This window comes from Gobio gobio (genome assembly GCF_949357685.1).
Source record: "Gobio gobio genome assembly, chromosome: 22".
Taxonomy (NCBI): Eukaryota; Metazoa; Chordata; class Actinopteri; order Cypriniformes; family Gobionidae; genus Gobio; species Gobio gobio.
In genome coordinates this window covers 12875243-12893210 of record NC_137118.1, presented here as the reverse complement: position 1 = coordinate 12893210, position 17968 = coordinate 12875243, and the positions used below count along the sequence as shown (strand labels likewise).

Genomic DNA, 17968 nt, shown 5'->3' with positions numbered 1-17968 from the left:
AATTCGACTGCAAGTAGCCTAAATGGTTGCTCTTTCAAAGCTTGTTTTGTTTAATTATCGATTTTGGCTCAGATGTTTAATCTAATCCTTAGGAGGAATACACATAGAAACAAATGAGACAATTCACAAACAGAAAGAGTATAGTGCTATAAAAGTAACGCGAACAGCACTGGTTTCATTTTACTAAATATTTTTGTTGTTGTTCTATCGTTCCATCGTTACCAAAAATATATTTTTAATCACACTTTCATATACCAATGAAAAGTTTGTATACACCTGAATAAATGTGTTTCATGATTCAGAAGACAACAATGAGTGTCAAAACTGAATGAAGGCATAACATGTTTGGCATAAAAATACGATTTTCACATGCAATTTGTTGTTCTGTCAGAACCACTATTGTCAAAGATGATTGATTGACTATTAGCATACAGTTTGGATTGGCGGTATGGTTCTGTTCTGGGCAAGAACTCTCTGCGCATCCACACAGCCTAGCATGGATAAGAGCAGGGAGAACAGCATTAACCCCCCTTAGGCTAAACAGAACAGAACCAACATAATGTATTTGCAGATATCATTAATGTCGATATTAATATTAAAGGCCCACTGAAGTGCCTTGAAATGCACAGCATTATTCAATATGTTGAAACGCCTCCAGCTGTAAGCAGCTCCTCCCCTTTTTTGAAACAGCCAATAGCGTTTCGTTTATACCACAGTTTGACTACAGCCTTTCTGTTTGGTAAATCCACAGTTTCCTCTTAATCTCGAACCGTTTTTCATCATAATTTCTTTTTCATCAAATGTAATGACTGGCTCCGTCTCTGAAATGTTTTCCTTTTTTTTCCTTCTTCTTCTTTTCAGCTGCTGTCATTGCAGAAGTAAAATGAGTTGTTAGCGCAGTTTCATTCTGACTTAAAGAAAAGGTCTCAATTTGTTTGCCATTTAATCTCCCAGCTGTCTAAGAGAAACGGTTGAGAAAAATGAAAGGGATCTCCTTTGTGATTTCTCTTTCAAAACAGTATCTGATATTGAACTGATATTGAGAACACAAAGATCAATCCCGTGTCCTAACCTCACCTGCCCCAGATCCTCCACTGCACCAGCAGTTTCCCCTGACATCAGAAGCAGACAAGCAGGCCGGGTGGAAATGGGGATGATGGGGTAGAAGATTAAGGAGGTGGAGAAGAAAGGGATGGGCAGATGAAAGGACACAGAATCATGTGCAAGCACAATGCTGAAAAATGTTTCAGCTTTTGACTTAAAAGAAATAGTTCACCTTCACGTTCCCATCAACATCTCCCTCTATTTCCTTTGTCTTTTATTTCCTATTTCCTTTCTGCTTCTATCCAGCTGTCACCCATTTTCCTCTGCATGTAAAGAGGAATGACAGAGAAGAGAGATTTGTGAAAAGACCATGGGTGCAAAGCCTCGTCCTCACAATTCCTCGTCATCCTCACATCATCCCTGTTCTTTCTATCCTCATCTAAGCTCTTTTTCTGTTTTCGTTCCCCCTCTTGAACACATGCTTTAGTCCTGCTTGCTCTTTATCCCGTGGTTTTTCCAGATCAAGGATTTGATGCTCTTAAATCTCTCTTTTTAATAGCCTGAATGCGTGTATTTCTATTGCGGAGTGTAATTGAATCTCTGGTCTTTTCCCTCTACGTGTGAACGAGTCAATATGGAGTGCTGAACTAAAAGATGTCAATTTTTAAGTGGCCCAGATAGATAAGAGTCCAGCATGTTCTAGAGAGCGAGCGAGAGAGCGCTTCAGTTAAAGTGATTATTTTAATCCTCACACTGTGATACTCTGACCACTGAATAAACCGTGTATCCGAGTAAGAAATCCAATGGTGCAAATCAAATTTATATTTTCAAAATCCAGTATGGAAGTGAAAAAATGCAAAACAATGCAATAATAAATAATATTAGATATTTTATTCAACAAACAATGCTAGCGCTTAAAGATTTGGGGTCAGTAATTTCTTAGTTTTTTGAAAGAAATTAATCCTTTTAAGCAAGGGAGTCATGGTTTCCACAAAAATAATAAGCAGCACAACTGTTTAACATTGATACAAATGATGATAAATGTTTCCTGAGCACCAAATCAGCATCTTTGAAAAACATTAAAAATCCAAACTTTTGATTGGTATTGTACTGTATATCCAACCATTACATTATCTTAATAGGACTGCTGTACTATAAGTCATAATAAATGCATAATTAAAAAAGTAACACCAAGTAACAAAAACATTAAGTCACCCTAACGAGTAATAAAGCAAATAATAAGAATGGTCTAATGTTAAAATCTCCATTAGAGATTTAAAGCATTCTCTTTTCAAGAGATAATTGTATGTTTCACTGTATGTGTCTTAAAGAGCTGTATAGTCTTACCTACCAAACCACAGACATTTTATCATGTATGAATAATATTACAATTTCTATTTTTAACCTATTATAAATGCCATGAAGGGAAAAAAGTTATTTTTTCAATGGTAAAATACTTTTATCTGGAAAATGCTAACTTTAGCCTTCTAGCATTGACAGCATATGATCCCGTCCTCCCTGCAAATCGCTGTCCAAAGCCACGCCTCCTCCAAAACACATGAACCAGAGACAACATTATTGGATTCTATCATGTGTCATTCACAAGACTTTACAGTACAGTGAGTACGATACTAAAATAACGAAACAACTGTTTGCCTGCCATTCTCGCTCTGCCTGCACAGAGTGCGTGAACACGCTGATGATGCATGATGTCTGCATGAACAGGCTGCACAGTGGTATGCAAACACCCATTGACTGACAGGGAACACGTTATCATTTTTTTCGGACTGAATGCAATGTTTAAACAAACATTTTATGGTCCTACACTGCAAAACTGAATAAGTTGAACTTTTGAGGTAAACAGTTAAACATCAAAAATTTTAAGTTAAGAAATTCAAAGTTTAAAGTCTGTAGTATTTACGAGGATCTATTGACAGAAATGCAATGTAATATACGTAACTATGTTTTCAGTGGTGTATAAAAACCTTACAAAATGAACCGTTACCATTTCTCCCATTCGAGTGCCATGGCAAAGCATGCTGGGAAACAAGTTCATAAAACTCAAAACAATGAAACGATTCAGATTACTTAAAATGTGTCAGTTTTGTGAACTTAAAAGAAAAAGAAAGTTCTGAAAATTCATAAAAGTTAATTCAATTGAACTACATTAAGTTTGCCCAACTCAAACCAATTAATTATTTTGAGCGTTATGCTGCATTCACACCGAACGCGAATAGAGCGTCAAAATCGCGTCTACTGCATCTAGTTGGATGCTTGAACATTTTGAATCCATTCGCGCGCCCACAGTGAATTGGACGCGCGTACAAATTGTGCATTTGAAGCGAAATAGACATGTGTTCAATGCGCTTCAGGAGAAATATGTCATAAAACACCACTCTGCCTCTTTTCATTTTCATTAAAAATATATATTAACATTAATAGCCACACAAATGTGGTCCAGGCAACTCCTACATTATCTTCACTGCATGTAGATATACTTAAAAAATAAAGTTATGAAACTTCTCTTTGCCCTCAGTCAAAACGAAATTATAGATTCATGACACCAAAGATCGCCCGTTAGATCCACACAAGACGAACCACTACAGGACATCAGAGCCAGCGGCAAACGTCAGAAGGACTAGCCGAGGAAAGGCTGCTCTCGCCGGGGTTAATGAGCGCTGAGTGCCCGGTGATCGCCTGGATCTCACAACTCCAAAAACACAAGATGATTTTTTTTTAAATAGGCACTCTCTTTATAAATAAACCACAGATTTGAGCTTTAAACAACTACATTCTCACCTGAAAAAGTCTGAAACTACATTTTGTGACACAATAGTAGTATTTTTAAATTATGCAGGGTTTCTCATCACGTCACTTTACCAAGCAAACTGGCTCCTGATTGGTTAACGCGGCGTGAATTGACACCAAAGTTCAGATTTTTCAACTCGGGCGTCAGACGCAAATTCGCTTCAAACGCATGAATGCACAAAAAGCACCACTCGCGTATAACGCGCATATCGCGCAAGACGCTCAATTTGCGTCCAATTTGCGTCATCGCCAAACGCGTCTATCGCGCCGCAGGACCTCCAGACTCGCGTCATCGCACCTTTCCATTGACTTAACATGGAAACCTCTCACGCCAGACGCTCTATTCGCGTTCGGTGTGAACGCAGCATTAGGGTTTACAGTGTATTTCCACAGACAATATATATTTATACAAAAACATTTAGACCATGATTGCTATCAGGATATGAGGAGAATTTCAACCAGCATAACAAAAAAAATGTCTGTAGAAAATCACCTATTGCACCTTTAATATACAAGTCAACTAACTATTTGGCTGATCTTCCCAAAAAGTGTGAACACTATGGCTTTGTGGCACTATCAAAACAAGCTTTGTTTGAGCATCCGGACCAGTCTGACCACAGCAGCACTGGCTCAACCAATGGTGTGAATTTGGGCTGTGGCAATCTGTTTGACTGACCAATAGAGACAAGGAGTGTTTAGGAAACCTGTTTGGAAAACAGTCCTTATTTTTACAATTTTGGTTGATGATGCCGGTGCCACAGAAATTGCACACTTCACTTTTAAAATCTCTGACTGAAGAGAATTATCTTTTCATGCCTGCTGGACAAAGATACCTGATATTCAAGATATCTGCACCCACGAGCCTGTTCTTACACACAGCTGAAAGGACCTATTAACTACTCAGTTTTATCACTCCCCCATTCTCCACTATTCCTATATGAACCACTCACCATCTCTCACCCTCTCCCTCTCTCTCTCTTTCCATGCCTCTCTCAGCCCCCAATAAAAGCTCAGGAAATGATGAGCAGCCTTCAGAGTCTGCATGATAGACAGACAAAACGCGGAGGAAAGTCAGAGACAGCGAAAGCTAAGTAACCAACAACCCTGAGAGCAAAAGAGGGTTGAAAGATCGGGAGATAAAATACAAAAACAGGGAATAGTGATTTTTTTCAAACCAAGATCTAAAGTGAGGAAAGTGAAAAAAGTGCAGGACTCTGTTGAAGATGGGTGTGGTGTTGGGGACCTTCTCTATGCACACCAAACAGGTCACCTACAGGACAGGTAGGATCCAATTTACACATTAACCAGCTAGTTCATTAAGGAGTTATTGGTTTGTGAGAAAGAAGGATAGATAGATGAAAATTAGAAGATTCGTTTCAGTGTCATTTTGATGTGTTATTTTTTTTTTTTTACTTATCTACTTAGTGTGTAACTTGAATGTGTTTCTAACCTAGATCATTTTTGGACAACAAAATTACAGCAGAATGCCCCTTGAAGTTGTCTAAAACAGAAAAACTCCTCTTGGGGCCGTGTTAAAAAGGAAAAATGGTTCATAAAGAGACTAAATGCCAGAATTTATATCTCAAAGGGCTATTAAATAACAGTTTTAATTAACTACATTTAGTTTTTATAAAGTCAATGAAAAGTCTATATGTGTCCGCAAGGATTAAATTAATGTGTTGACATATGTTGGCATGGGCTCCATACAAGGCATTATGGGTTATGAAAGTATTACATGGTAATTTATTCCAAAATTATTACCTTTATAGCACTCAGAGCTGAGAGGATGGAGGAGGCGATTTGAGGGGTTTAAGCGTAGCGATCAGGCTGCAAGAATGTGATAAGAAAATGCATTAAAAGAGGAAAAAGAGAAGGCAGTTTGTTAGTGATTATTTATGCCTTGAAGGTTAATTAACCAACACATATGAAAAATTACCATTTCTGATCCTCCACAGCCTTAATGCGCTACAGAATATGCGAAAACAATACTGAAGCAAATCAGCACAACATCAACACCACTGCACTCACATGTGCGAGCATGTGTTTATAGTCACTCATAAGAGCAATAGAGAAAGCCACATATACACAAACACACACTTATACACACACCGGAGACCTGAAGAAAGATTATGGTGCCAAGAGGATTGCGATTTCTGGGAAGAAAGACAGAAAGCTTGTTTGAAGTCTTCACTAAAATCCCCAGGAGTTACAGGAGCTGCCTGTGAGTTTATAACTAGAGACACAAACTGTGTGTCAGCTTTGGCGCTCAGCCCTGACGGACTATAACTTCTGCTGGATCTCTGAAAGGCGCTGCTTCAGGTTCATGTGTTGAGGATTTAAACTGTGAGGATGATAACTAGGAGATTCCAGATTCAACTTTAAATAGTGTTACTCTAGTTTTGTAGTTTGTAGGAATAGCCTAAAGCACTGCACCTGTCCTATGTTTTAAATATTTGTGTTACACCCGTAGGTTTAACTCGCTTAGGAATAGTTGCACATGGCAGACTTTCCATTAATATACATTTCAAACAGCTCAATGATGTGAGGGAATGATAACATATGTCTAATCCATGGTTGGAAACTTTATTATAGTCAAAAAAGGAGGGCACACAGAGACCCCATTTAACATACAAAACATATTGAATTATGTAATCAGATTACTTTTTTCAAGTAACTAGTAAAGTTATGCATTACTTTTAAATTTACAACAACATATCTGAGTTACTTGTTCAAATATGTAACGCAAGTTATTTTGTTTTCCCAGGTATTAACTGACACCTCTCATTAAACAATAGGCAAAAATGATTTTAGATAAACATCGCATTTGTGTTTAAATGTTTTGTTTTATTGCTGAAGAGTGTTGAACTTTCTTCAGTAGCAGAGCTGAAAGGTTTGTTTGAGCTGCGCCCTCTACTGTACTATACATTTCCAGCATCCTGAGGCTTATTCGTTTCACTTTTGGTGTGAAAGGGCCTTTAAATTTGCCAAAAAACAAACAAGCATGCCCAGCTTAGATGAGGAAATGTAACGCAAAAGTAATGTAACACTACTTTCCATTAAAAGTAACGCGATTAGTTACTTTTTTAGGGAGTAACGCAATATTGAGATGGTGAGATGGTGAGATGGTCCAGAGATGGTCCAGTGAGATGGTCCAGTGAGATGGTCCAGTGGGTTAAACCATGGAACTGATATGCAGAAGGTTGCTGGTTCAATCCCAGTGGTCACCACCAGTGCGTCCTTGAGCAAGGCACTTTACTCCATGTTTCTCCAGGGGGATTGTCCCTGTAATAAGGGCACTGTAAGTCGCTTTGGATAAAAGCATCTGCCAAATGCATAAATGTAAATGTAATGCATTACTTTTTAAAGTAACTTTCCCCAACACTGGTAATGGTAACAGTTAAAAGTCCAGTGTGTAATATTCAGGAGGATCTATTGACAGAAATGCAATTTAATATACATAACTATGTTTCAGTGGTGTATAAAGACCTTACTTAATGAACCGTTATGTTTTTATTACCTTAGAATGAGCCATTTCAATCTACATACACCGCGGGTCCCCTTACAGTGAAGTAGCCATTTTGCGCCGCCATGTTTCTACAGTAGCCCTAAACGGACAAACTGCTCTACAGAGCGCTAGCTACTCTCTGCTGTCTCAGACAACATCTTTGTCCTGTGTCGGCCACTGTAGCTTCTCTATGTGATTCGAAAGGGAGGGATGAGCGGAGGGCGGTTGCAATTCTCAACCTCACCACTAGATGCCGCTAAACTGCACCTTTAACTAGGGCTGGGCAAAAAAATAGATTTTTCGATTAATCGTTTTATAAAATGTGGTTGATTCAAAATCGATTCTCAAGGCCAAGAATCGATTTTTGTTTTTTGTTTTTTTCGGGGGTTTCCAGTCGATCCTGCCCGGTATCACATATATGCTTGTCGTTAAGATAAAATCGAATGGCAATCGCATCTAAGGAAGGCACGCAAATACGAAATATAATGCATCATCCGGGGCATGAATCAAAGCTCAGATGCCCCTGGAGGAAAAAGCCTCCATAAAAACGGACAGAGTCTGAATGACGGTCGGCTAAATCGCAAGAAATGCTTGTCCTTTACTGAAAATTGCTGAAAATCATCCAATATCCTTTTTATGTTTTCGAATAAGTGTATCAAAATATCCATAAAAACAAAATTGTATTGTATTTAACATAATTGTATGCATTTGAAATATAGAGATGGGTTCTGTTTTAATGTAGGCCTACCCAAGTGTACCTAAAATAAAAAGTTTAATATACAGGTTTGTGGCTCTTAATTTCTTTTTAATCACCCACTTGTAAACTTGTTTTATACTTTTTTTTATAAATATAGTAGGCTATTTGAATTAAATCTATATTCATTGAGTTGAATCGAAATTGAATCGAGAATCGAAATCGAATCGATTTGAGAGCTTGCGAATCTGAATCGATACGCAGCCCTACCTTTAACATGTCATTTTAGTTTTTAGCTATCTAGAAAATGAATTCCAGACATCACAAAACAAGTTACTAAACAAAATCAATAACAACAGAGTAAATAAAGCTAATAAACAGTGAAAACATGCAGCCTTATTAATTATTCATGCTCCGGTGCATGCTGGGTACACCAGAATCGTAGCGTTAAGAAGCTTTATTCCCTTGCTGCGTACAAATATATAGTAGAGCACCTACTAAAATTGGTTTGAAACTTACTTCACAACCATTAAAAAAGTATGCTCTATATAGTATGAATGTGTGTAGTATGAATGGAATTCGGAAGTACTATATCCGTAATATTGTCATGGTCATGTGACCTACAGTGTCAGTTACGTCACTTCACTTTCATTCACAAATCCTCTCCCGTGGCCTCATGAGATTGTAAAGTGTCGCACTTCAGAATCTCGCCGGAAGTAGTTGGCCATTTGTGTACTTTTCGCCTACTGTTTTACAAATACTAAATTCGGACATACTTCTTTTGTGCTATATAGTATGGAAGTTTAGGCATAATCGGATGCAGCATCTAATTGTGTACCTTGAAAAACTTTCAAATAATCAATCAAACAAGTTTTTTTTTTTTATATTTTGTGATCGATACTTGTGGAATATAACACTAAAAGGGTTAGTTCACCCAAAAATTTAAATAATGTTATTTATTACTCACCCTCATGCCATTCCACACCCGTAAGACCTCCGTTCATCTAGGGAACACAAATTAAGATACTTTTGTTGAAATCTGATGGCTCAGTGAGACATGCATAGCCAGCAATGAAATTTCCTCTCTAAAGATCCATGAATGTACTAAAAACGTATTTAAAGGAGAACTCTGGGGAATTTTTAAGTTAATATTGATTGTTATACCTTTGTGAGTATTGTCTATAGACAAAAAACTAAACGGATTGGTGCTTGCAACATGGAGCTGTTACAGTTAATGCCCAGAGCTCCCACTCAGCTAAAACGGCAGTTATGGGGGCATATACATAAAGAGTGTCTTTGTGCCTCTTAACAGACACAAAATGCAAAAAAATGTCTGTCCAACATGAACAGGGCCCTTACATGACAACGAGATGCGTTTAGCCACTTAGCCATTGTTTAAATTCACCTAAATAGTGTTTTAGATGGCTAAATAATAAACATAAATAAATAAATAATGTTAATATTTATTGAATATTGTTAATATCTCATGCTTGAGCTAACTTAGTGTAGAAAGTTAAAGAATTTTTATGCAACCTAAACATTAGCATCTTAAACTACAACACTATATAATTATGATTTATAAGAGATATGAATTAATCCAAACATACATAATACAAAGTTTTTTTGTTGTGTTTTTTTTTTATTTTAACTGGACTGCAGGTAAAATTCTATTAGTGCCATTTACCGCTGTTGCAAAACTCTGTATGGTCACAGGTTCTCAGTAAACAGAGTTTCAGGCTGTTATTCGCACCATTGCATATGTTTCCAAGGGTAAGCAAATAAACTGTAACCATCTCCCAAGTGCATTAGCAGATTGAACAAGGCGTCCGAATAGGGAAAGTCCAACATAGACACTTCTGAGCGAGAAAAATAGGCTTACACCTGCCTGTGTGGATTTCACACATGCCAGTCGTTAGCTGGATATTATGGTTTCTCTTCCATTGATGAGTGCCAAAGCGAGAAGAACAACATTAGAAACGTCATACATCGACAAGAAATGTGTTAAGATGAAATTTGATCTATGTAAGGCAGGTGTTATGACCTCAGAGTGTTGAGATAAAGAGAACGGGAGTGTGTTTTGTGTAGACAGGGTTGTGGTGGTGAAGTGCAGATATCTATGTGGTAAAATGAGGATGTCTCTGGATATCTTGGCCTTATTTGCAGGTCATTCCTGCTGGATTTGCGTAATACGGAGCGGTGAGGGATATCATGTAATTACTTATTACCTTCAACTTCTCTCCACACTCCCAGCCCAAAGCATGTCCGTCTGAAGTCTCTTCTTTTTTGTATTATTAATAAGGTTACAGACCTGCTGTTCTGAAACTCAGACATCCCCCATCGGCAATTTCTTTTCCCCAGTATTTCTATCTTTCTTTATCCGTTTCCGCCTTTTTAATCACAAAAGTTTGTTGGATCGGTTCCCTACTAATGAGGGCCAGCATGAAGCAAACAAGAGTATATAGGTTGTTTTACAATGCATTTAAAATTGTATATGTACAGTACACAAACAAAAACGCACATTTGGGCATGGTACACACTGGAAATTAGAGTCCTTGATCCATGAAACATTCTTATCCAAGTCACGCACAATGGCTCATAACTGGAAATAAACAATGGATGATGAAACAAACTACTCACAGTCGTACCGCAGCTCATTTGATGTATGTGGATCAGGTTTGGTCAACATTATGGGGACTAAATGACTCCACAAATGCAGTAAAATCTGGAATATCTTATAATGACCAGCCAGTGATATACACTGTGAAAAATGTTTGTAAAAACAAGACTAAAAATGCTACAGTAAAAACCTGTCAATTGGACATTTCGTATGCATCAACTTTTATAATAATGTATTGACTATTTGTTATTTAATCTATACAAAACTGTCAAATGTATTTTTGCATGTACACTCAAAAACAATTATGCCTTTTTTTAAGATTTACGCATTGCAATTAATAGTAACTTTCAATAGTAATAGTACAATAGTAATAGTAGAACTTTCACTGTTGTTAGTTGCACTCAAATCATCCTTGTTCACATTACTTAAAAAACTCATGTAACTAAATTTACTTAGATTTACTGAGTTGTTTCTACTAAAAATGAGTATTGTCAGCTTTACTTAATAAGTGTTTGTTCGGTCAACTTAATATTGCTGAGTGAAATGAACAAAAAGTTACCAGCATGCTTTGCAAGGGACTGCATTAGGAGAGTCAATTTAGGGATTAAAGTGTTATTTTATCTTTTTCAGTTCAGGGAAAGATGTTGTTAGTTTATGTTAGTGTTATTATGTGTAGTTATGTTGGACATTTAGAGGAGTTTCTGTAATTTTGTGGTTACCATTATGCAGAAGAGTGGTGCCTGTGTTTAGGCTGTGGCCACTCATATATTCATTTATTGGATGGACTTCCTGTTCTCAATTAAGTTATTTTTGAATTTTGTTTCTAAAAATATGCTTTTTGTTATATTTAATAGTTTTCCACTAACACTTGTAGAGCAAGTAGTTAATTTAATAAGGTATATTAAATCAATAAATGTGTTCACCTAACATAATAAACTTTTATAAATTTAACATAACATTATTAAGTGAACTGCACATATAAATATTATGTAACAGTGACAAATTCAAATGGTTTGTATTTACTTAAAGACATTTTGTCAGCTTTACTTGACTTTCTTTTGTTCATATAACTAAATTGTTATTTGTAAAAATGACTCAATATAGTTGTGTGGAACCAATTGACGCCGCTTTTTTAAGTGAATTCAACAAATTATTTTTTGGAGTGTTGTTTTGGACTTTTATTGTATGAACATAAACAGTTGAAACATTCTTCAAAATATCTGTATGACTTTGTATGACTGTGTTTTGAGGCTTGAAACTACATACAGTTGAGGTCAGAAGTATTAGCCCCCTTGGTAATTATGATCAAAGATGGCTGTAAAAATTGATCTGCATTGTTTATCCTTTTGCTCTTTCATTTAAAAAAAAATCACAAAAATCGAACCTTTCATTGAAGTAAAACAATTGAAAGTGGGGGGGAAATCTCATTATGAAACAAATGTTTTTCTCCAAAACACGTTGTACACAATTATTGGCATCCCTGGATTTTTTCATGAGAAAAATATCTCTGAAGTATATTCCCATTCATTTTTAAACGGGTGGTTGATTGCCCCTTTTAACAAGATGTAAAATAAGTCTCTGATGTCCCCAGAGTGTGTATGTGTAGTTTTAGCTCAAAATATCCCACAAATAATTTTTTATAGCATGTTAAAATTGTCACTTCTGGAGGGTGAGCAAAAACATGCCATTTTTGTGTGTCCCTTTAAATGCAAATGAACTGCTGCTCATGGGACGGAGCTTCAAGATCTCCAGTTAGCCTGATAACCTCATGCAGACGAGCAATGAAACTGTTCAGCCTTTTATGTTCAAACTGGAGTCGGACAATGATGGAGAGACTCAAGAAGAAGTGACAAAATAGAATGATGTTCCTGAATGGTTAATTGATGAATTTATGTAGCTGATGTGAAGTTAACTATCTTCAAGTCATTGATTAGCATATTCTGTCATGATAATCTCACCCCTTTAGTTGTGTGTTCCCGGGGGCGGGGTTTATGTAAATTTCGTGGTTAGTGATGTCACTAACCCAGGAGGAAGCTTGTTGTAGTCCTTAAAAAGCAATTTCTTTAAAAGAAAATATCTCCCTTTGCTTTGAACTTTGAGCGTCGTAACTTACAGATGTTGTTTATGCTCAAAGAGCAAAATTTAAAATTTTAGCACACCAGGGTGACTAGGAACATGAAATTCTCTAGCTATGACCACTTGTCACACAGGAGTATAACTATGAGGAAACACAAAGGCCATCCAAACCAAAGAAAATAGTTCTGATGTGCACCAAAAGACTGTTGAGCTTCACAAAAATAGAAAGTGGCTGTAAGAAAATAGCTAAAGCATTGAAAATCCCCATCAGGGCATTAGTTAAGAAGTTCCAATCAACTAAAGATGTCTCAAATATGACTTGGAGAGGACATGTGTCTATATCGTCCTAATGTGATGAGGAGAGTTTGAGTGGACAAAAGACTCTCCAAGGATCACAGATGGGGAATTGCAGAAATTGTTGTGAGGGTTTCAAGAAAAATCCCCCTGACCTCAACTGTAAGAGTGAGTGACAGAATTGTAATTATTGGGTGAATTATGCATTTAAAATTTTTCTGGGAGTTTTAGCTATATTGTTAGAGGATAAAAATAATTAGCTCAGTATAAAAACAATAGAATACGAAAAAATCAATATAACGTCCCCACTAAGAAAGAACAACAAATGTATGTGCTCATAAGAGCAGCAGAGTGTAAACGAAAGTCATTACCCACATTCAGTGTGAAAAATTGCAATTCCATAAGGAAGAAATCTGCTTGGTGTGTGTGTGTGTGTGTGTGTGTGTGTGTGTGTGTGTGTGTGTGTGTGTGTGTGTGTGTGTGTGTGTGTGTGTGTGTGTGTGTGTGTGTGTGTGTGTGTGTGTGTGTGTGTGTGTGTGTGTGTGTGTGTGTGTGTGTGTGTGTGTGTGTGTGTGTGTGTGTGTGTGTGTAAGCAATAGGGAGAAGCATTTCATCCTCACACACTCTTCCTATTGCTTCCCATCATGCAGAGCAACAGTTACTGACACCGAATAACAAACGGGACCCAGCAGAAACAGCAAGAGGGAGGGCAAAGAAAGATAAATGAAGGGGGGAGAGAGAGAGAGAGAGAAATTGGTGGGAGGGGCATCAAGGAAGCAACCATATGCTTTTAGCAAGAACATTCCAGCTTGTCTTCATTCATTGACAAGTGAGAGAAGAGTGTAGAGGGAAACAAGAGCAAGGGCTTCAACAAAGAACGACAGACTGGCAGACTCAACGCTTATTAGTTTGAACGCGCGTGTCTCTGCGGTGACAACATGGGAGCAGTAGTGGGCACATTGACTATGCAGACAAGACAAAGACGACCATCCAGAGGTATGTTGACAAATGAGAGATTATCTGACTTGTACTCACATAAATAATGATGCATTATTGTTTTAAAATGGTTCTGTAATGGAGAAAGACTGAAGCACAAGGAGTTTCGAAGTATCATCAACAGCACTAAATCAATGGCTAACTCAGACCCTCAAAGGGATGAAAGAGTACCTTTTTTGCGATGAAGAACACTTATAAAAAGACATGATCTTTCCCTCCTCTTAGAGAGCTGAAAGAGGATGGATGTAAGGTTGAAACAGAGAAGACGTGCAGTAGACAAGCAACACATCGGAGTCTGCTGTTTACAAACGATGGTTTAACCTCGTCCCTCACTGATAAACATCATCGACAGTGTGTGTGTGTGTGTGTGTGTGTGTGGCATCTTGGTACATGAGCGGTTGTTTTAACACTCTGCTCACATATCAACCCTCTTCCTGTTCACACTGGTGTTGTTGTCATGGAGACAGCTTTCTAATGCTTGGTACAGCAGATGATGGGATGTTATGATCGAATTAACAGCATTATACACAAGAATATACTATACAGCACCGCAACTGCTCTTGATCAATTCACATGGGTCACACGTTTAATCACGGTTAAACTCGAGTAATGATATGCCTCAGTCATTTATTCATTCAATCACTATAAATTATACACTAAATTAGAGGTCAACTGCACAGCAAAAGCAGGAATCTATTAAAACACATGACCTCTGTGCTTATACATTTAAATAAACATTTTAATATTCTATATATTTTTTTAAATCTCATTTATTAAGAACTTAAAAGGAATAATTCTCCCCAAAAAATATTGAGGGTCCGAGTACTGATGGTGTGAGGACCCTATTGGATGAGGTCACAATGAGGTCTATGTGATTTTTCTGCTTCAGTGAAACACAAAAATCGATATTTTGTAGAATGTCCAAGCTGCTCTGTTCCATACAATTCTGTTGAGCTCCACAAATAAAATAAAAATAAGTGGGACACTTTATGTTGAATTGGAATGTTATAATATAGAATTAAAATTAATTGAAGTAGAAACACAAATGTTTAGCTGTCATATTTAACTAGAAAACCAAGTTTGCCAAAACAAAACCTTGTGTGAAGGTTTTTGGGGGAAAGTATTAAAAAGCCTTGACATTTTAAAAGGCCTTATGGACGGAGAGAACGGCAGAACAATAAATATAATTTATTTCAATATATCATTAAAGGGGTTCTATAATGCCCCTTCTTACAAAATGTAAAATAAGTCTAATATATGTCCCCAGAGTGTGTATGTGAAGTTATAGCGCAAAATATCCCACAGATAATTTTTTATAGCATGCATGTTAAAATTGTCTCTTTTTGAGGATGAGCAAAAACGTGCTGTTTTTGTGTGTCCCTTTAAATGCAAATGAGCTGCTGTTCCCGCCCCCCTTTCAAAAAGAGGGAGGGGCTTCAAGAGCTTGTGTTTGCATCACCGATTACGCAGACACGCACTGAAAATGTCAGAAACTGTTCAGCCTTTTATGTTCAAACCGGAGTCCGACAATGATGGAGAGACTCAAGAAGAAGTGACAACATAAAGTGGAGTTAACTATCTTCAAGACATTGATTAGCATGTTCTGTCATGATAATCTATAAATCTGTAAGATGCACAGAGCCAGAGAATACATGCCGCATGAAGATAGAACATGTATAGTTTAGTTTAATTACGGTTATAGCGTATATATGTTGTCATCTTGCTTTTATGACATGCTATTGCATTTGTGTTACGTAATGTATTGCAATACATGTGTGAACAGACGGATATGACAGCTTGAGCAGACTCCCAAATGTGCTCTACTACATTGGGTGCTTCTCAAAAGGAAGGCTGCATCCTACCAAGATTGCATCCTTCCTAGTCCAGTCCTTCTGAGGATTGTAGGAAGTGTCCTCCTCAGCAATTAAACGCTAGAATGAGACGGTCTAGTAAGTGTGCATGGATATGTCACACACAGTTCCCGCCCCCGCGGTCAAAAAGTGAAAATACCATTAAAACGTAAAGGGTTATTTCACCCAAAAATGAAAATTAGCCCATGATTTACTCACCCTCAAGTCATCCTAAGTGTATATGACATTCTTCTTTCAGACGAATATCGGAGTTATATTAAAAACGTCCTGGCTCTTCCAAGCTTTATAATGGCAGTGAATTGTTGGGTCATTTTTGAAGTCCATAAAAGTGCATCTATCCATCATATAACTGCTCCACACGGCTCCGGGGGGTCAAGTGAAAGAGTAAAAAGTTACGATGAAAGAGTAACCCTTGACCCTTGAACCCTTAACACATGCGTATTGACGAATGCAGAAGCGCAGATAATAGAGCAAAACAAAACACCGGTCATGAATTAGAAGTCTAAAACAAGAATTTTTAAAGGGAAAATGCAGGGGATTTCGATATAAGAGAAGAGGGGCTTGAGTTTGTTCCCCAGCACTATCCGCGAGAGGCGTCAAAGCTTGCGATGCTCCTATACATCGCGTTACTCTTTTAACACAAGTCGACTTGTGTAGCGCTGACCGCTGGAAGCTAGTTATTTTAGTCTATAAAGTTTTAAATATGGATATTATTCTTACACAATCGCGCCACTTCGCTTCAGAAGGCTTTTATTAAAGGGTTAGTTCACCCAGAAATGAAAATTCTGTCATTAATTACTCACCCTCATGTCGTTGGACACCCGTAAGACCTACGTTCATATTCGGAACACAAATGAAGATATTTTAGTTGAAAGCTGATGGCTGAGAAAGGCTTCAGACAGGCCTCCATTGGCATTCAGTACATTGACACTTCCAAGATCCATGAAAGGCACTTAAAATGTCGTTACAAAGTCCATCTCACCACAGTGGCTCTACAATAATTTTACGATGCGACGACAATAGTTTTTGTGCGCAAAAAAAAATCAAAATAACACCTTTATCCAACTTGTTCTCGACTTCCGTGTGTGCCTCCACGACGCATGCGTGAGAATTTGACGCAGATCCGGCGTTCGGACATATGACCCAGAAGCGATTTGTTTACGAGCAGAGGAAGACGCGCGTATCTAAGCTGTTGGATTCTACATTGATCGTGCTTTAGGTCTCGGCGTAGTGCTCAAAATGGGGCTTAAGTGTGTATTTCATGGATTCCCGAACGCCGGCGCTACGTCATATTCTCGCGCATGCGTCGTGGAGGCACACACGGAAGTCGAGAACAAGTTGGATTAAGGTGTTATTTTGATTTTTTTTTTCGCACAAAAACTATTGTCGTCGCATCGTAAAATTATTGTAGAGTCACTGTGGTGAGATAGACTTTGTAACAACGTTTTAAGTGCCTTTTATGGATCTTGGAAGTGTCAATGTACTGAATGCCAATGGAGGCCTATCTGAAGCCTTTCTCAGCCATCAGCTTTCAACTAAAATATCTTCATTTGTGTTCCGAATATGAACGGAGGTCTGACGGGTGTCCAACGACATGAGGGTGAGTAATTAATGACAGAATTTTCATTTTTGGGTGAACTAACCCTTTAAAGGGATAGTTCACCCAATCATTTACTCACCCTCAAGTTGTTCCAAACCTGTATGAGTTTCTTTGTTCTGCTGAACACAAAAGAAGATATTTTGAAGAATGTTTGTAACAAAGCAGATAGAGCAACTATTGACTACCATAGTAGGAAAAAAAAATACTATGGTAGTCAATAGTTGCTCTATCTGCTTGTTACAAACATTCTTCAAAATATCTTCTTTTGTGTTCAGCAGAACAAAGAAACTCATACAGGTTTGGAACAACTTGAGGGTGAGTAAATGATAACAGAATTTTTATTTTTGGGTGAACTATCCCTTTAACTCCCCTGAGCCGTGTGGAGCAGTTATATGATGGATAGATGCACTTTTATGGACTTTACCCAACAATTCACTGAAGAAATTCACTGATAGAAGAATGT

At 37.6% G+C, this 17968-nt stretch overlaps 1 protein-coding gene and 1 long non-coding RNA gene across 4 annotated transcripts in view; one reads left to right on the top strand and one right to left on the bottom strand.

Annotated features, from left to right (window-relative positions):
• Window positions 1-17968, top strand: part of kcnip1b (Kv channel interacting protein 1 b) — a 64113-nt gene that overhangs the window by 24536 nt on the left and 21609 nt on the right. The window contains exon 1 of one of the 3 annotated variants that reach the window (XM_079803793.1): window positions 4886-5133. The exons of 1 other annotated variant lie outside the window; for it this stretch is intronic. In XM_079803793.1, coding sequence (XP_079659919.1) covers window positions 5076-5133 — 58 coding nt within the window. In that variant the 5' untranslated portion in view covers window positions 4886-5075. Of the gene's footprint in view, window positions 1-4885; window positions 5134-13672; window positions 14035-17968 lie in introns of those variants that run through there. One more of the 3 variants, XM_079803792.1, reaches the window with a different exon arrangement.
• The window catches only part of LOC307118243, a 47275-nt gene that overhangs the window by 23878 nt on the left and 5429 nt on the right, over window positions 1-17968 (bottom strand). The window contains exons 3-4 of the long non-coding RNA XR_013815511.1: window positions 9019-9055; window positions 5614-5679 (exon numbers count right to left, since the gene is read on the bottom strand). This is a non-coding gene — a long non-coding RNA (uncharacterized lncRNA). The remainder of the gene's footprint in view (window positions 1-5613; window positions 5680-9018; window positions 9056-17968) is intronic.